The 20917-nt window shown below is 44.4% G+C and overlaps 1 protein-coding gene across 2 annotated transcripts in view; it reads right to left on the minus strand.

Moving 5' to 3' along the window:
* Positions 1-2864: 2864 nt before the first annotated feature.
* Positions 2865-20917, minus strand: part of CRY1 (cryptochrome circadian regulator 1) — a 67760-nt gene continuing 49707 nt past the window's right edge. Inside the window, exons 10-14 of one of the 2 annotated variants that reach the window (XM_044273216.1) lie at positions 17849-17950; positions 16168-16257; positions 13546-13614; positions 11556-11663; positions 2865-4547 (exon numbers count right to left, since the gene is read on the minus strand). In XM_044273216.1, coding sequence (XP_044129151.1) covers positions 11560-11663; positions 13546-13614; positions 16168-16257; positions 17849-17950 — 365 coding nt within the window. In that variant the 3' untranslated portion in view covers positions 2865-4547; positions 11556-11559. The remainder of the gene's footprint in view (positions 4548-11555; positions 11664-13545; positions 13615-16167; positions 16258-17848; positions 17951-20917) is intronic. The other variant, XM_044273217.1, reaches the window with a different exon arrangement.

Here is a 20917-nt window from a genome sequence, read left to right on the forward strand (position 1 = left end):
AAACTTCGTTTTTTGCAGAAACTGCTGGATCAAAGTAAGTAACACAATTATATTGTCATATATCGCAATATAACTAATTTCACTAGCCCAAAAAAAAAAACACTTTAGTGGGGTGACAGAAGCCCTTTAAGGTGCATTTTGTAGCCGTGAAGTTTCCTTTAACATAAAAGGCTAATAATTTTTTGATAACACGTCGCCTTTAATACATAACACGTCTAAAAGACTGGGCTTCTTCCTCAATGTTGGTCTGATGGTATCAGTAAACCCCAAAATGTGACATTTTACAACCAACTTGAGAGTTGAGCAATGTGGACAATAAGATGTTAAAATATTGTTTTTCTGAAATAAATATGACAGACCACAACATGAGAAAAATCTTTTATTAGAAGAACAAGATATCTTTAAAAACGAAAAGGCAATGGGTGTACAAATAGAAGACAAACAAAAACATGACAGTAGAACAGGATATAAGGAGAAGATGCATGCACTATATATTTTTTTATGGGATTATTGGGTTATAATGTGGCAAAAACAACAGGAATATTTAAGTCAGACACAAGCTCTTGAAGAACTACAGGTGTCAGCATACAGTGCTAGTACCTGCAGCACATACCAAGATCAGGGTAATGCCTCATACACGTTACCATATTTTTTCTTCTGTGCCCAATCTTTATTTTTTGCGGATTGCACACTCACCAATTTATTTCTGAGTCCGCAAAAAAAATGGACAGCATGCGGATGTCATCCATGTGCTGGTTCCGCACATTATAGAAAATGTCCTATTGTTGTCTGTATTGCAGGCAAGAATAGTCATTTCTAGTAATGGGAGTGAAAAAACAGCAGATTGCACATGGAAGATGCCCGTATTTTGCAGATCCATGGCGTGCATGAAGCCTAACAAAGGACAGAACTGTTCCGTGAGGAGACACCTAGACTACATCAGGAAAACATTGCCTTCTTTGCAGCATACATTTCTAGACTCCATAAATTGGAAGATCTGTACGTCACTCACCCTCTAGGATTATTTGGTGTGCAGCTATGTTCTGATCTATAGCTTGCTGCATCTTTTTATAGTATTTGCGTCATCCATTCCCTTCTGACCACACAAACAGGGTCTACTACAACTGGAATTTAAATGTGTTGTCCAGGATTAGAAAAACAGCACCCCAGCTGTTCACAAGTTGTTGGTATTATTGCAGCTCAGACACATTCATTTCCATTGAACTGTTCTGCAATACGAGGCACAACCCATGGACAGGTTTTTCTAGGTCTAGCCAGTGTTTCCCAACCAGTGTGCCTCCAGCTGTTGCAAAACTGCAACTCCCAGCATGCCCACACAACCAAAGGCTGTCCGGGCATGCTGGGATTTGTAGTTTTGCAACAGCTGGAGGCACACTGGTTGGGAAACCCTGGTCTAGACTACCCTTTTAAGTTTATATATACACAGGAATATAAAAGGGGGCAAACCAAGTAACATTCATTTCAGGTCTGTTATATGTGACAATCTACATTTCCTTCTGTTGGCTCTACAATAGATGGTAATTATAAGATCCTGCCTATGATATGCCACCATGGCTGAGCAGCCTGACAGGAGAACTCACCAGTATGAAGTAAGTGCAAGTGCCTCTGCCCCCTTACCCACCAAGGCAGCTCACATTGTAGGACAGGCTGCTGGCAGCCATTTTAAATCACTCCCCGAGAATCTCCTTAAAGGGTTTTTCCATCTTGTCCTTTTACGGTCACGATGGGAACAACCTAGTGTTGGGGTTGCCGGAGAAACTGAAATGGCCAGTGCTCAGCTATTTCCATAACTCCCATAGCAGTGAATGCGACCTCACAAAAAGTATAGCACAGCAAGCTGCGCTGTCTCCGTAACTCTGGAGTTATGGAAAAAAAACATTTCTTGCTGTGCTATATTGCTTCTGTAGCTCCTATTTATATAGGAGTTATGGAACCACCAGAGCACCAGACACTTCAAAGTCCACCTCCGCAGGTAAGCACTTATTGGTTATTCCCCTCTCAGCCATAAAACGCAGAGATGGGACAACCCTCTGAGGCTGATGTGCACGTATGGTGCGACCAAAACTGCTGCAAACTGCAGATTGGCACAATTGTCTAATTAACTACATCAAAATGCAGTTTCACCGTTTATGGTCACCCGGTTCTGCAGCTAAATGGAGGCTTTCCACATAGCCATTAACTATCAAATGCCTGCATTCTGGTGAGATTTTGGCAACACCATGCGTGCACTGTGGCTGCTACGTTTCAACCCAGCCTCAATCAGGGCTACAAAACGATGCAACCATTCAGTAAAGCATTAATAAAGGTCAGGAGAGACCACATAGGGGGAGATTTATCATAGACTGGCATTTTACGCTGGTCTTCGAAAATAAATGTGGAGAACCCATAACAATATTTATCGCAATTAGTGTTCAAAAAGTCGCAAACACAAGGTTTGTGACTTTTTCCCCCCGACATTTTTGTGGCGCAGGGAGATGATAAATCTCCCCCATACAGTTATACATTAAATTAAAGACATTATTATTAGAAAACTATATTTTTCTCGCATTTTGTATTGTATGGCAGAATATGGAACAAAAGCAGTGGAGGTAAAACAGTCACAAGATAGATTGATTTAAAACTATTCTGTAACATTATTACTGCTGGGTTTGTTAAAGGGGTTCTCCAGAAACATAAATATGGGTAATGTGATTTAGCACATGTTGGGTCCCATGTTTATAGCTACAGTGAATCCACTCTTCTTACAGGCCAATCAGATTGCAGCTTTTATTCAGGTAAAAGATGCTAGCAGAGATTTGATTGATCACCAAGGACAGCTACTACTGCCTCTTTTCTTATAGTCCTTATAGCCAACATGTGGCTCGGTTAGTGCTGTTAAACTGCCACTTCCAGCATACCCAATGGCACGTTTTGGATATAAAGGGGCAGTCTTAAGCTACTTTGGTTCAGGTTAGTAGGGAGCTCCTCCGTTCGACAGCAGACAACTTAGGACTCAGCCTTGTCCCTTTGTACTGTATATTACAGATTGTATTCGGGGCAGTTATCTAATAGAAACTACAAATTGCTACATTCAAGCTCCTCCAGCTCACCATTTATAGCAGTCTATGGTTTGTCTGAAGGCCACATCCCAAAGTCATTTATGGGCTACAGGGAAGCCACAGAGAACTTCCCCAGTAGTCTGGAGCTGTGAAGCCAGTTGGCAAGTATAGGGCAACCTACTTGATTCTGTGGTATACGATAATGGTCATGCATGCCCTCTATGAATGATGGATATGGCTCATCAAACCTGCAGGAGGGGGCAAGCGTAATATTACATGCCAAGACTCATATAGAGCGAACTGTCCCTCCAATCTTGCTTGACTGCACACAGATCATTTGGGACACTGGGTGTCCTCCACTAATTTAACTTCATTTCTGGAGAACCCCCTTGTACACAGATATGTAGGTGCCATGAACCTTTGGAAACACAAACAATACTCCATTCACTAGTCTTAAAGAGAACCCATCACTAATACTTTACTTTATAAATTGCTGTTTGTCATGTCATGCTTTTTAGCCGAAACCATGTACTGACGACGCGTCTGTCAGATTCACATGCATTTGAGAAGACAGAGGTAACAGACTATGGAATGCTCCATTAGATGCTGTATTATGGACACTGTATTTGTAAGGGTTCATCCACGGAGGACATAATGTCGGTAGAGAAACAAACCAACTACTCTGCACCAAAATCTGCATGAGATGCATGCAGATTTGTGGCAAATTTTGCTGTGGATTTCACCAAGTGCAAGAGTGAAATCCTTGGTCTAAATCCACCGAATAAATAAACAAGCTGTGGATTCCAAATCCAATCCGCAGGTCATATTCTGCAAAGATTTTTATTTATCAGAGCGTGAGGATGCATTTGCCTCTGGCCATTCAGCAGCAGCAAATCCGCAGTGTATCTGTCCCATGTGGACATGCCTTAACACATTTCTTTATGGAGCACCATATGGCAGCACAGATTGCCTACTATATAGGGAACTCTACATGTCCTCGAGTATTGCTTCAGTCAACGTGTCCACCTGTAAAACATCTCTTGCCGGTGACGTAGTCCAACTACAGAATGGCAACATCACTTATAAAGGGCACAACTCTATACAGACATACAAGGGGAAATTGGACTTCTTACAGGTTTACAGATTTTCTAGTCTTTTTCTTGCCATACAGATTTTGTTATCAAAAATATATTGCGCAGTCTATACCTAGTTCAGATATTCATATTTACACATTGGTAAAGCAAGCGTCAAATACTTACAGAAATATGTACAAAAAAAAAAGCAACAAAACTTACTGAAATAGTGTAAAAGATAAAAAATAGAAATGCAGCAATAAATTAAGCTTTCACAACTGATGAGCTTACAACCGTCCACAACAGTCCTCAGAGAAGAGGCCGCACTCTTATTTTATTTCAATGGGAGTATTTACATACAAAGTCCAATACTGAGAAAGTCAATCGTTTCAGGTGACTCTGCGATTCCCGACATCTGTAGTGAGGAAAGAAGTGACAATGTTCAGCAAAAAATATTAGGACCACACGACAGGCTGACTTCATTTCTGCAATTATTAAACAATATGCTTGTCTAGAGGCACAGACTAAACAAGTTTACAGAATATAAGCTTTTCGATTAATCACGTCCATACAGGGATTAGACATGAGGGAGGCAAATCTGGTTCAGACAAGACATTTGTGAATGTAATAATAAAAGGGGTTTCCAGGATTTTTCTTTACTGATGATCTAGCCTCAGAATAAGTCATCAGCATCTAATGGGTGTGGGTGTGGGGGGTCCAACACCTGGGACCCCCACCGATCAGCTGTTTTGAGAAGGCAGCGACGCCGTACATTGTATAGCAGCCGTGCTTGGTATTGCACCCAGCCCCACTCACTCATGAAAGTGTCGTCACTTGGCCTAGGAAAAGCTAAAAGAAGGCAGCGGTGCTCACAGGAGCTGATCAGCGGATGTCCCGGGTGTCGGATCCCCACCTATCACACACTGATGACCTATCCTGAGGATAAGTCATCAGCATAAAACTCCCGGAAACAGGCTGACCTGTTGCATGTGGGCTTGACAGCTGAAGGCATCTGTGTTGGTCCCATGTTCATATGGGGAAAAAAAAACAACAACTAAGGCTACTTTCACACCTGCGTTTAGGTGCGGATCCATCTGGTATCTGCACAGACGGATCCGCACCTATAATGAAAATGCTTAGATCCGTTCAGAACGGATCAGTTTGCATTACCATGAACACGTTCGGGTGTCCACCTGCTGAGCGGAGGACAAACGCTGCCAGACTGATGCAATTCTGAGCGGATCCGCATCCACTCAGAATGCATTAGGGCTGGACGGATCAGTTCGGGGCCGCTTGTGAGAGCCTTCAAACGGAACTCACAAGCGGAGCCCCAAACGCAAGTGTGAAAGTAGCCTGAGTTTTAATATAAGCAAATGAGCCAATGGGGGTGTTGCCATTACACCTAGAGATTGTGCTCTCTCTGCACTTTAACTGACAGGGCCAGCAGGCATGATCACGTTTACACTGCCTGGCCCTGTCAATCAAAGTTTAGAGGATGCAGCATTTGCAGAGAGAGCAGAGCCTCTAGGTGTAAAGGCAACTCCCTCATTGCCCCTAGAGACTCATTTGCATATATTGAACATCATTTTTCTCAGCAATGTGGGCACATATGAACATGGGACCAACACAGATGCCTTCAGCTGCCAAGTGCAGCGCTAGTTTCATAGCTACAAATCTGCTGACAGATGCCCTGTAATTTATGAAACTACACGGAAAGTCTCTAGAAGAGAAATAATATATGTATGTGAGTTATAGTTTGTAGCCATATAATTTTTATTTTTAAAAACTTGCCTGGGAGCAGCCATATTGGAGACACAGTACACACTCCTGAATAGACAAAGCTATAGGTTTTTGTACGCTTTATGTCTTGAATTCAAATCTGACCAAGGTTTTCTTTAAGTTCAACAAAGAATATAGTGGTAATTTAATTGCCTGCCTCTGAAACTGACCCTTTAATGTATGTATGAATGCATGAGAAAAGGAAAGCCCCATTGGAGACGAAATATGTACTGTATGAGGACAAGCTTGTACAGAAATGCAGAATATATTGGTGCTATATAAGCAAAATGAATAGCAGTAAATGGTCAGAAAAGATTTCAAGAAGAGATTCATCCCTTAAACGCTAGAGAATGGCAGAAGAGCTACAGCGCCTTATCTGTGTGTATAGTGTCATTCATGCATGGGTGGGATTCACATCACAGTTTGATTTTCTGCTCTTCTGATCCATAAAAAGAACAGAAAAAAACTGGATCCTGTAAAAAACTAAAACAGATCCTATGCATCAGTTATGCACATTTTGCATGCATTTTAGCCATTTCTATCTAAGAATATATATATATTTTTTTTAACTGAAAAAAATACTGCATGAGTTTTTTGTTTCTAAAAAAAAAAACATCTCAGACGGAAATGGCTAAAACAGATGCAAAATGTGCATAACGGATGGACAGGGTGCGTTTTTTTTTTTTGTAGGATCCTGTTTTTTTTTTCTGTTCTTCTGACGGATCAGAAGAATGGAAAATGAAACGGTCATGTAAATCCCGCATAAGGCTACTTTCACACTTGCGGCAGGACGGATCCGACAGGCTGTTCACCATGTCGGATCCGTCCTGCGGCTATTTCGCCGTGCCCGTGGACCGCCGCTCCGTCCCCATTGACTACAATGGGGACGGGGGCGGAGCTCCGGCGCAGCACGGAGAAAGCCGTGCACCGCCATGCTGCGCCCCCGTCCCCATTATAGTCAATCAGGGACGGAGCGGCAGTCTGCGAGCACGGCGAAATAGCCGCAGGACGGATCCGACATGGTGAACAGCCTGTCGGATCCGTCCTGCCGCAAGTGCGAAAGTACCCTTAACTGGTCAGAGCCATGGTGAACTTGTAAATGATCCACACCTAGTGGCTGAATAAATGGTTCAATGACACAATGTGAAGAAACCACCTAATGAACGAGACTGCAAACAATATTAAACTGTACTAAAATGTAGTAAAACAAGCAGCTAAACTCTAGGAATACTATGTAACAGTTCATATCCACATTTCATGAACGTCTGCACTCAGCCGGCACTTAAGGCTGTGGGATAATACGTGCAACTTGGGGTAATACGTTAAAAGGCACCAACAGCATTAAGAAAAGTCAAACCAGACAACAAATAGCACAGGCTAAGGCTTACTTTGTGTGTTTTAGAGAGTTAAAGCAATTGTCTATAGGCACAAATATAATCAATATAGTAAACTGGTTGCATCAAAAAGGTTGTCCCTTCCATTACAAGTGATGGCCTATCTTCAGTATAGACTGGGGTCTGACAACCTTGAATCCCAACAGGTCAGCTGCTTTGTAGTAGCTATGGCACAGGAACTATGTTGTCTGTGGTACATTAGATGGAGCTGGTTACTGCAACTCTGCTCCAATTCACTTTAAAAACAAAAGAAGCGGTGTCATTCTGGTGCCTGAGCTGCAAGAGAACAGCGGATCAGTGGGTGTGTTGGACGTCGGATCCCCGCCAATCAGATAGAGATGGCTTAGGCCTCATTCACACATACGTGGACCACGGTCTGTGAAAACGCATCCTGCCAAGTGCACGGCGTCATTGGTTGCTATGAAGCTGTGCGCTTCGTGCCACCGCCGCTGTACAGTAATACAATCGTATGATCTATATAAGTGTATTACTGTACAGCAGCGGCACGTAGTGCACAGCGTCATAGCAACCAATGACGCCGTGCACTCGGCAGGCCGGGTTTTTACGGACCGTGGTCCACGTATGTATGAATGAGGCCTTACCCTGAGGATAGGCCCTCACTTGTAAAGCCCCAAACTTGTAAAACCTTTTTTACCATTTACATAGTGTGTCTGTAGTTCCTAAATAATAGTCCTGTGATTACAGCAGCATAGGCACTGATTTTAGCAGCATCAAGTGTAACAACAAGAAGGATGGAGTGGCTGGGCTGAAAAGCCACAGGATCTGTAATATGGTAGACAAAGATAACTACATCCTGTTAGTGAATTATGGTGTCTGTTTCCATATGTAAGAGCTCAGTGAAGTTTTTCATTTTCACTAGTATTACACTTAAAGGGGGAGGGCAGGGGGCAACATTTTTTTTTTAAGGTGGCAAATGGTAATCAGATGCACAGAGTAATATACTAGCTGATGTACAATTCCAAAGCAATGTATAAAGCACACCAAAAAGCCAACTCCAATGCCCCACTCCCCTCCAATATGTATATGACACAGAACATTCCTCCAGATATGCATGTTCTGATCCTGAATTTGTGAAACATATAGCTGTTATATATTATGATAGGTGACCTCTCTGCGACTACTTCTGTACATGTAGCTACATTAGTGGTCAATGTTAGACAATCTGAAGTATCATGGCTTGCAAAATGTGAAGGAGAGGAAAGGGGGGGGGGGGGAATGATAGTAAACATTGATTATACAAATTATATATAGAATACAACTTATCTATAGTATGTGCATGTAGTATCTGCAATAAAATAAGACTTTTGTTTACTCTCCTTTGCTGATCTACTTTGTTTCCTTAGTCTTTTGTGTTTTTCAATAGTCTACAATGGATAATGTTATGTTTCCAGGAATCATAGGATTTATCACACTGGAATAAACTGTTAGATGCAGAAACTAAAAAAAACTGATGCGACAGCCTCATGACACTGGTCTTAATCTCACAGCAGAATGAATCTACTCCATCCAGGTAGTAGACCCCAATATGTCCCTTTGGACAGCATCTAAAAATGTTTGATGCATGTTGGACCGGAAGTGCTGTGTACTTCACCAAACTGCACTGAAATTAGGCTACTGGGATTATGGGAAAGTAAACCCGCTATGTAGTCCTGAGGTAGGCTCATCTGTGTTGATGTGTGCATGCTTGGAAAAGCATCCTGCAGGGGAAAAGATGAAAGCAACAAACCTCAGATCAGATGAAACTTGCAGTGGGATATAAGGTTTGAATTCTGCACAGATATATGTCCTTAAATGTATATGTCGAATGGGGACTGCATAAAGCAACAAAAAAATTAAAAACACACAATGGACAAGGTATATCTACAAATTAGAACCTGTGCCTAAGATCAATATCCCCCAAAAAAACACACAGGACAAAGGAATACATATAAAAAAATAAAAATACAACTTCATTAGATGAATCCATAAAATATTGGAATAACGTGTTAGGGTAGGTTTACAAACAGAAAATCCGCTGATTTCTGTGCAGTACCACACCAAAAACCATGTGTTATTTGCGTTTTTGATTTTAGTTTTTTTCGCAGATTTGCAGCAGTTCTCACTTGCATTGCAAAGGTTAAAATCCACACTAAAAAAATTGCACAAACAACTGACATGCTGCAGATTTGTAAATCTGGACGGCAGGTCAATTTCCACACGGATTAAAATAAGCAAAGTGTACATGAGAAATGTCTAATCTCATACACTTTGCTGGTACTGTATTAGGCTACTTTCACACTAGCGGCACGGACCTCCTGTCTGATCTGTCCTGGCGCTAGTGACCACGTGACCCCGGACAGCAGCTCCTTCCCCATTGACTAAAATGGGGCAGGGAGGAGTTCCGGCGGAGGCACGGCGAGAGGCTGCCGGAATAAAAGTCGGACATGTCTTAGTTTTATCTATCTTTACTCGTGCCGTGCGCTGCCATTATAGTCAAGGGAGACAGAGCGGCAGTCCGGGAGCACACGGTCACTAGCGGCAGGACGGATCCGACAGGCTGTTCACCCGACGGAACAGCCTGCCGGAGGTCCGTGCCGCTAGTGTGAAGGTAGCCTTATGCTGCAGTTTTACCACACGGGAATCTGCGCAGAAAAAAACTTGTGCAATCTGCGTAAACGTGTGCAGCCACCCTAAGAGGGACATTACTATACAGATGCTGTTTTATCAAGGTACAATTATATAAAGCAAATAAGTACCCATTAAGTTCCGCCCTCTATTACATAAAATGAGTACACACTGACACAGATAATGAAACTTATAGCAGGGCCAACATCTGAGGGAAGGTAGAGCACTGGCCACTCCAACGTACGTTTTGCTGCCAGGCATCTGATAGGAGCAAAACATGTTCCTTTACATGTTTTTTTTAATCCTATTTTACAGATTCACCTAATAAAAGTTGTATTTTTATTATGTATTTATTAGTCCTGTGCATTTCTGTGGGGTGGTGATCTATAATAACAATTTCCCTAAGCAGGGGAATTAAACCCAAATATTCCACCCCTTTTCATAAAGCCTAGCTATTATTTTTTTTTTTTTTTATAAAACAGAGCTTATTACTAGAATCGAAAAACATGGGCTTCTAGACCAGTACAATGTCTTTTTTGTAAATTAGTGTGGGCGAAATATTAGCGTTTAATTCGCCCCTTCCCGGGGAGTAGTAATTATAAGCTTAAAGCATACCCATACCACCTTATGGGGTCCTTTTCAGTTTTGTATGCTGGTCTATAGATGCGGCACAGGGTATTTTCATAGGTTTTGTAGGCTCTAATATTAGTTTGTATACTGAGCCTAAGATTTAAGAGTATATTTGAGAGGGATAGCTCACCTTAACAACATTTCAGACATGGAAGGGTCTGTGCCCTGCTACCACACTGTTCTCTACAATTAAGTCCCCCTTTACTCCCTGGTATGTCAGGTTTCTTGTGCCATGGAGGTTTTACATGTAGCCCCATGGCAGTAAAGGAGATTGCCTCGATTAATTTGGAGATCTGTAGAAAAAGATCCATGGCATTTAGAGGACCACTAAAGCCCCCTTAAGTGTGGTCACAGAGCCAAACCCCCACTGATGACATTTGAGAATGTTGAATACACTGTATGATGAGCCTATCTTTCACTGTCAAGTTGCAAACTGACAAACAGATGATACAGAGACAAGCAAGGAAGCAGATGTAGGTAGTGGTCAAGCAATAGGTAAGATATGACGAGCCTTGGTCCTGTCTAATCAAACTTACCCAAATGGGGGGGGGGGGGGAGCTCATGATCTAGAGTTGGAGAAGGGATAGGTCACATTTACATATCTGTAAAGCGTGTCCATGCTGAAGAAGTGATAAATCAAGGCCATGGCCATGTGCCTCTACCAACTTTCTAGTGCTGGTGGGCTTCTGTAAACAGGAGAGTTTGCTTGAATACTATGGGGGAGGGGGGGGGGGGGCAATATATAGGGAAACCTGGCAGAATGTAGACATAACTAATGAAAGACTCAAAGTGCCGTCCAGCGATTAGAGTTGATCAGCTGATGAAAGCTGGGGTTTCCTTTAAAACTGCATGAACACCTAATCTATGGTTGCTAAAATGCCATCACGGAAAGACAGCCCTAAAGCTGTAGACAGACGAGTCCCATACAACGTATGAGGGAATAACCTGGTTAAATTCGTGCTGACACAAAAAACCAGCACATGACAGACACTCACCAAGTTAATGGCTGCTTTGCCGCTGGACCTTAGGTCCAACACTTTGAAGCTCCTCTTCTGGATTGGGACGTTTGCCAGAAGACACAACAGAGGTCATATTGTTCCTGGCTGTGGGCAGATAGAACATTGCTAAAACAGGTGGGCACAAACTATCCTACACATAGACCTGAATCATCGGCATGACTGTATGTAGCATTATGTAAGGATTGATATTGTATAGATGTCACGACTATAAATTCTTAATAGCAGCTGCTGAGAGTCCTACACTTTGGTGGACTACTTTTTGGCTCTTCTCCAGTACCCTATGGCCATTAAAACCACAGCATCTTATCAGGTAACTGGACACTCAGCTCGACCAGTAAGTAAAGATATAGAACATGGACACTCATCCCACACTAGTCTCCTCAGTAAACACTGCTTAGTAAGCCTTCTAATACTGAAGACTACAGGGACTAGTATCTGTCTGAGGACTATCACAGCTCTTCCAAGGAAACCAAGCCTAGCCTTGTTCATACTTGGTGGCAGTGAGGCAGCAGACAGTAGATGATAAAATCCTACATCTTGAATGACAAGATCACTGCCCTCATTCTACTGGATTCATTTGCAGAATACTGAATGGAGACTCCTAGAAGATGGCAGAGTAAGGAGAAGTACCAACTGTGGAAGACTTAAAAGGGTATTCCACTCTCATAAAGTGATGCACAGCACTAGTACGCGCAATCATTTTATAACTGGTGCGTGTCAAGCCTCTGAGGCCTGCACCAAACCTGAGAATAAAGATTTTCCAGTGCTCATTCACCTCTTCACTGAAGCTCCGGACCATATGCTGCACAGAGGATTGTAACAGGTCTAATTAAAGAGGCTCTACACCTTTTTATTACTGATGACCTATCATTTGGATAGATCATCAGAATCTGATTGGTGGGGGTCCAACATCCGGGGCCCTTGCGGATCAGCTGTTTGAGAAGACTGTGGTGCTCGCAGTAGCGCCACAGCCTTCTCGCCGTTTCCCGCAGGACCAGTGACGTCACGGCTATCATTACTGGCCTGGGTGTTGCTCAGCCCCCCTAAAGTGCACTGGGCTGAGGCACGCTCAACCCAGGGATAATAGTTGTGACGTCACTGGCCTGTAGGAAACAGCGAAGAGTGACGCAGTCTTCTCAAACTGCTGATCGTCGGGGGTTCTGGGTGTCGGACACCTGCTGATCAGATGCTGATGATCTCTTCAAAAGATAGATCATCAGTAATAAAAAGGTGTAGAACCCCTTTAACTTGAATGCAGGTGTCCAGCAGTTCCTCACACAGCAGATGACTGCGGTGTCACTGTGCAGGGAAAGGCGGTGAAGGGGCTACAGCACTGAATTAGCGCTGTCGCCCCTTCATAGTCCGGATCAGTGGGGGTCCCAGAGATTGTGCCATCATTTTATGAGATGGGAATACCCCTTTAAAAACACTTGGGCAAACTCCTCTCAGGATATGTATACAAGAAAAATACAGACCTTCCAAATGCAAATACACATGTGAATGACATCCATCCCCTACACTTTTCTATTCAGACTATAAAGTGATGTTCCTCTGGAAGAAAAGTGACAGCGTACAAAATATGGCAAAGTCAGAATTTTATTAGGGCAATAATTGCTCTGGCATTGGCGATGCATGGGCCGTTAGATCACCAGAATTTCCCACTGAATAAAGGTTCAAGCAGCAGTGAATGCTTGATAATGCAGCAGGTGAGAGGTGCCAGGTCAGGTTAGCATCCAGCTTTTCACACTAAAAATGGATGGCATCTCCAGGACATACAATCTGTGCATAACTTTCAAGTGAAAAACCAGAGTGGCAAGCCACAGCATGTCTGCAGCAACTGTATCAGAGGCAAATGACAAGTGCTATAAGCCTTTGGATGACAGATTTTCTGAACAGGCCATAGTATCCTTTATTCTCTGCTGCTTATAGTGTGAATACTACTATTATCGGATGTAAATGTAATTACCTTGTATTAGGTAGGACTGCTGGCTGTCTCCATAGTTGTAATGCAGGATACTGCTCCCCTGCCAGTAACCTACAAGAGAGGACATTCAATTAGTATCCAATTAAACACTGTGTGCCAACACTTGCTGCTTCATAACGGAGGGAGCCATTTGATGGATTTCAATGGTCCTTTATAGATCAGTCACATGAACATCATCTGCCACCCGCAATAAAATAGAACAAAGCGATACCCTTCTGATTACCCTGGGGCCAGGGCCAAATTGGATCAGCTCTTCAGCTGTATTAAAAGGACTATTTTTTGGGCAGCATTAATCTAAAATAAAACCTAAAGGAAATAAATGAATAACCTTATAAACACAGTGGAGACCGCTCTAAATTAAATGACCTTGCCATTGAATAAATATGTTGTTACATAAATGAAAAGAAATAGCAATCAATTGGCAAGACATTAAATAATGGCTTATGGTTGGAAATTTAGAGATTTTTTCTTCTGGTAGCTGGTTTAATTGTTTAGGGTAGGTTCACATCACCATTTTAGCCATTTCCGTCTGAGATCAGTTATTTTAGATGGAAGAAAAGTTCTTCCACTAAGGATCTCAGATAGAAATGTCAAACTGATGCAAAAGGGGCATCACAGATGCTTTAAATAAAGGCTATTTTTTCCTTTGTTTTCTGTTCTTCTGATAGATCAGAAAAACGGAAAACAAAAATGTCCAGTTTAGACAATCCATTTTCATATACAAGTAATTCTGAGCTAATAAAGCTGGTTTCCCTGTTCAGGATCTCTTATGAGTGGATAGAAATAATAAAGAACATCACTCACTCCCTGTCCTGCATTATACAGACAACCTACTGATAAGAATGGGCAATGTGTAGAGATTCATTTCCTGTGTGGTTGTGCTGCAGAGACACTGAAAACTTACTGTCAGGTATCCCCACAGATTATAGCTGATCGCCAGGGTTTCAGCAGAGGGACTCTTCGTGATTGACTTATAGTGGAGTGGAGACACCTTCCTAACAAGTAGTGATTGGCCAAACCCGTTTGATGTGTGATAAAACTGACCAGTTAGGGTACTTTCACACTTGCGGCAGAGGATTCCAGCAGGCAGTTCCGTCGCCGGAACTGCCTGCCAGATCCGTCAAAACGTATGCAAACTGATGGCATTTGTCAGACGGATCAGGATCTTGCAGAGTCCACATTTTTTGTGGTCTGAGCATGCGCAGACCGCAATGCAGGAACACTCGGGGCCGGGGCCGGCATTAATGCATTTCAATGGCAAAAAAATGCAGAATCCAGCATTCCGGCAAGTGTTATTCCGGAATTTTGGACGTATATAAAACCACAGCATGCTGCGGTATTATCTCCGTCCTGAAAAGGCAAAAAGACTGAACTGAAGACATCCTGATGCATCCTGAACGGATTGCGCTCCATTCAGAATGCATTAGGATAAAACTGATCAGTTCTTTTCCGGTATTGAGCTCCTAGGACGGAACTCTATGCCGGAAAAGAAAAACGCTAGTGTGAAAGTACCCTTTACTTTTATTCTATGAATCCGGTGATACTTTACGTGTATAGTTTTTCTTGCGTTTTGTGTTTTTTTGTTGCCATATTTTGAGCCCTATACATTTTTGTCATTATGTGTACGGAGCTGTGTTGGGGCTCATTTTTTACGGGGCAATCTGAACTTCTCATTGATACCATTTTGGGGTGTGTATGACTTTTTGATCACTTTTTATTTCATTTTTTTGTAAAAAATGAAGCGACTAAAAATTGCAAATCGGCCATTTTGACACTTTTTTCGTTTTGCTGTTTGCGGTACGGGGAATATATTTTTTATACTATGGGCGTTTTCGCTCATCGTGACACCCATGATTTGTATTTTTATTTTATTTTTTTCAGTTCTTTTATTTTTATTTTGAGAAAAGGGGGGTGGATTAGAAGTTTTATTTTTATTTATTTTTTTAAAATTTTTTTACACTTTTTTATAGTTCCCATAGGGAACTATAACAAGCAATCATTAGATTGCTATTCTCATAGACTCCAATGCAATAGCTCAGGAGCGGGCACCATCTTAAAAGACCCGGCCAGCACCATACCGGGAAAGGGTTAAAGGAATGCACAAAGAAATAATATCCCAACGCTTCCTGCCCTGATCCACTCCTTTCCATTGGTCCTATTTAGTCATAAGAGTCTCCAGCCAAAGATGGACCAGATGAGCAGGAGATTAACATGATTTGCTCTCTGCCGTATTTCAACTGTTTATGTCAGGATCACAGAAAATATGCTGCATACTGATAAGTTGTGAGGGCAACTATATTTCTTGTTTACTTTTTAGCATTCATTTTTAGGTTGCGTGTTCCTGTAAAGCAGGTCGGTGGAGAAATTTTAGTTCTCCGTGTAAAAAGGAAGGATATTATCACGACTGGGCTGGCTCTACTGTGCTATTCGGTTAATAGCAAAGAAAAAAAATACAGAGCATTCCTAGTTGTCATTCTACTGTGATGGTAAGCCAGGCCGTGTCTTTCCCACCTACTCTCCAATCACTGATGGCCGCTTATGTATCTGCTTTAATACATCAGTCATTAGGGAGCAATCTGTCGAAAGCTGGCGATCCAGTCATACCTTGCATGCCTCCAGTTCCAGAATGACTCTCTCCCTGGTTATTATTTGAATTGCTGGCAGAGTTGCCCTCGCTGGCTCCCATTTGAGGCCCTGTGAGAAGAAAAAAAAAAAAGAGGAGGATAAATACATAATGTAAAAAAATTTGAGGTCAAGATTCCATGATAAATGAGAACACTGCACGATGTGGAGAGATCTTGTGGTCTATCATGGCAACTCTCCACATGCAAACGCTTCCCAATGTGTAGTATCCATCTATCTACGAATATTGGGAATTAGTCTGTATAGATCATACCAAGCCAGCTGTGTATACTGTACACACCCAATCACTATGTCTACATTAAATAAGCACATTAAAGGGGTACTCTGGGATCAATTTAAAATGGCTGCCAGGAACGTATCCTAGAATGTGAGCAGAACTGGTTGCCTTCACTTGCAGAACTACTTAGGGTGGGTGAGGGTTGGGGCCTCACTACACTGCTTAACAATAGATTGGTGGCGATTTAATCCTGTAATATGATATGCCATCATGGCTGAGTATGTAGTATATGCAAGTGCCATTGTTTATTGCAGTGATGGCTAATCTCCGGCACTCCAGCTGTGGTGAAACTATGACTCCCAGCATGCTCCAATCATTTCTATGGAGTTCTGAGAACAACCAAGCAAGTGTGCATTTTGGGAGCTGTAGTTTTTCCACAGCTTGAGTACCAGAGGTTAGCCATAACAGGTTTAGTGTGTAGTGAGGTCCCATTTCCTGACTCTAGACAGCTCTGCAAGTGGAGTCAACAACTTCTGCTCAAATTCTAGGACAGACATATTAAAGTGTAAATTTTTTTTTTCTAGTTTATTAGAGCTAGGCATGTATACCTGAGTTAGCCTGTCAATGATTGTCAAAAGATCTGCAATTACCTTATAATAACAGCTTTCATTAATGTCCTCTGTCCCTTTCCACTGCTCCCTTAAAAGACCGTTACTATGGATTGTCTGTCTTCCCTTTAGTATAAGTAGAACTACAGGTAACAGCACACTGCTAATCAATTGCACAAAGATATACGTAAATACTGAATAAAAATAGCGGCTTGGTGGCCATACTCACTGCAAAGGCAACTAGAAGCTCTTTGCGCATATAATTGATCAAAAATATGTTGAGCCCATCTACCAGACGACAAGGTGGCTTCTAATCAGATGGGGCCTACTCTAACATGCCTCTCCTGGGCTTACAGCCTACAATCTGGGCAAAGTAGCACCCAGCTATATCCTATACATGCCTCTCCCAGGCTGTCAGCCTGCAATATGGGCAAGGTAGGATACAGCTGTACAATCTAATTAAAAGCACATGATAAATGGGCAGGAGGTGCACGGTTCAAACTGACCACCAGGGGTCTTCGCAAGATCTTCGTAAAAAGAAATATGTTACAAATTCCATTTAGGTGCAGCATTAAGTGATGAGCAGACAGTCTGTCTATGGGGAAGTTCTTCTGAAGCTCAGTTTATCAGCTGCACTGCGACATGAGTGTTGTAACCTAGGAGTCCAGTGTATTCAAGTGACAAACGGAATTTCAGAAAAGTTTAACCATAGTCAGACATGACCCAATCACTGCTACTTACAGAGGGCAGCATAAACAAGTTCATGGATTCCCTTTAATAGCTCATTATGTGGATTTCTGAGCAGGGGGCAGTTTACCTCCATTGTTGCTGCAACCTGGCATGGTGTCCCCTAGAGAATAACTCATTAGCCCGCCATTCCCATTGCCATTTGGATTTGAAGGCACTGATGCAAGAAGTCCTATGGAAAAAACATAAGATAAAAAGGAGATTTTTGTATAACTTACCAGTTAAATCTCTTTCTCGCTCTTCCTTGGGGGACACAGACCTTGGGTATAGCTCAGCTCCCTAGGAGGCGTGACACTAAGTAAAACTGTTAAGCCCCTCCTCCATCAGCTATACCCTCAGCCTGGAGATAGAGGCTACCAGTTGCGTGTCCAAGTAGTGAAAGGATAACAACCAATAACGGAAACAACCAGCCAGCAACCCAACGGGGCGCCAGACCATAACCCTGTAACCAAACACAGAAGGGTGGGTGCTGTGTCCCCCAAGGAAGAGCGAGAAAGAGATTTAACTGGTAAGTTATACAAAAATCTCCTTTTCTCGCCCATTTTCCTTGGGGGACACAGACCTTGGGACGTTCAAGAGCAGTCCAAGAAGGGAGGGACCACAAACCCAAGGCGGAACACCACCAGAGCATCAGGAAACCGCTGCCTGCAAAACCAGGCGGCCCAAAGCAGCATCCGCTGATGCATGCGTATGCACCCTATAGAACTTTGTGAAAGTGTGCAGAGAGGACCAAGTGGCTGCTTTGCACAACTGTTCAGCCGAGGCCCGATGCCTCTGCGCCCAGGAAGCTCCGACTGCTCTGGTGGAATGAGCAGTGACGCCGAAAGGCGGAGGTCTGCCCTTGGCTCGATAAGCCTCAGACACCGCCAGTTTAATGAAACGGGCAATAGCCACCTTGGAGACCGCCAACCCTCTGCGCGAACCCTCCGGAACCACAAACAGGGAGTCTGTGCGCCGAAAGGACCCGGTGACCTCCAAGTAAATCCTCAACGCCCTGACCACATCCAGACGGTGCAGTTCCCGTTCTCTGGGGTGGGAAGGAGAGGGACAGAGCGACGGAAGGACGATGTCCTCATTGATGTGAAAGGCGGAGACCACCTTTGGCAGGAAAGTCGGGACAGGCCGAAGCACAACCTTATCCTGGTGGAAGATCAGGAAAGGTTCGGAGCAAGAAAGAGCCGCTAACCCCGACACCCGTCGGAGAGACGTGACGGCCTGGAGGGCGGTACGGCGGAACAGAGTGAGCCACCCCTTGTAAGAAGGTCTTAATTGGCCCTAGAGGGGCCAGGGGACGCTGGAGAAAAATAGACCGCGCCGAAATCTGACCCTTCAGAGAACTGAGGCACAGCCCCAGGTCCAGACCCGACTGGAGGAAGGACAGGATTGTGGGAAGAGAAAACCGGAGAGGTGGGATGCTCCGGGACTCACAGAACCCCAGATAGGACCTCCAAACCCGATAGTAGATCCTAGAGGATACGGGCTTACGAGCCCGGATCATGGTGCGGACTACGTCCGCGGAGAAACCCCGTCGCGTTAAGACGGCGGTCTCAATAGCCACGCCGTCAAACGTAGCGAGCCTAAATGCTCGTGGAAGATCGGTCCCTGAGAGAGAAGGTCTTCCCTGGAGGGCAGTGGCCACGGTGCGTCTGCCAACAGCAACATTAGGTCGGCGTACCAAGACCGGCGGGGCCAATCCGGGGCGATTAGAATCGCGGGGACGCCCTCTGCCGCGATCCTCCGAAGAACCCGTGGCAGGAGGGGAAAAGGAGGAAAGACGTACAGAAGGGAGAATTCGCGCCACGGAAGGACGAGCGCGTCGGCGCCGTATGCCTTCGGGTCCCGTGCCCTGGCCAGGTATAGGGGGACCTTGTGGTTGAATTTGGAGGCCATGAGGTCCACGTCGGGGCGACCCCAGCGAAGACAAAGGGCTTCGAACACCTCTGGGTGCAGGGACCATTCTCCCGGGTCGATGGTGGACCGGCTGAGGAAATCCGCCGCCCAGTTGTCCACCCCCGGGATGTAAATCGCAGATAAGGCCGGCACGTGCGTCTCCGCCCAGAGGAGAATGAGGGTCACCTCTTGCATCGCTGCAGCGCTGCGAGTGCCTCCCTGATGGTTTATGTATGCCACAGCCGTGGCATTGTCCGATTGGATCCGAACAGGGTGGCCCCTCAGCAGATGGGTCCAGTGTCTGAGGGACAGAAGAATCGCCCTCAGTTCCAGAATATTGATTGGAAGTCTGGACTCCGATAGAGACCAAACGCCCTGGACGGACCGGGGAGGGAAAACCCCCCCCCCACCCCCGTAAGCTGGCATCTGTGGTACTCACCAGCCAGTTCAGTGGAAGGAAGGACTTCCCCCTTAGAGGGATATGCAACCACCAGCCGAGGGAAGCCCGAGCCAGGGGAGGCAGAAGAAAGGTCCTGTCCAGACTCCTCTGTGATTTGTCCCAGGCCGACAGAATTGCCCTCCGAAAGGTGCGGGATCGGAATTGTGCGAACGGCACCGCTTCGAAACAGGCAACCATCTTTCCCAACAACCGCATGCTGGATCTGAGGGAAGGGCGGTGATGACGGAGGAGACTGCGAACCGACCCGCGAAGGGCCAGACGCTTGTCCGACGGAAGGCGGACCTCCGCCAACTCTGTATCCAGGAGCATCCCCAGGAAGATCAGCCGTCTGGAGGGGGTAAGGGAAGATTTGGGGTGGTTGATAATCCAACCGAACCGCGTCAGGGTCTCCAGAGTGAGTTCCACACTGCGGGATGTCTGAGAGAAGGAGGGTGCCTTGACCAGGATGTCGTCCAAGTATGGGAGAAGAAAAAACACTTCTTGAACGTAGAAGGGCCAAGACAGGGGCCAGGACCTTGGTGAACACTCGAGGAGCCGTCGCCAGACCAAAGGGAAGGGCGACGAATTGGAAGTGATCGTCCCCCACCGCGAATCGCAGGAAGCGGTGATGACATGGAGCAACCGGAACGTGGAGGTATGCATCCTGAATGTCGATTGAGGCCATGAAATCCCCTCTTTCCAGGGAGGCCACTGCGGACCTGAGAGACTCCATCCGGAATCTCTGCAGTCGGAGAAAACGGTTCAGGCGTTTTAGGTCCAAGATCGGACGCACTGAGCCTTCCTTCTTGG

Source organism: Bufo gargarizans, unplaced genomic scaffold, assembly GCF_014858855.1.
Source record: "Bufo gargarizans isolate SCDJY-AF-19 unplaced genomic scaffold, ASM1485885v1 fragScaff_scaffold_476_pilon, whole genome shotgun sequence".
NCBI classification, from domain to species: domain Eukaryota; kingdom Metazoa; phylum Chordata; class Amphibia; order Anura; family Bufonidae; genus Bufo; species Bufo gargarizans.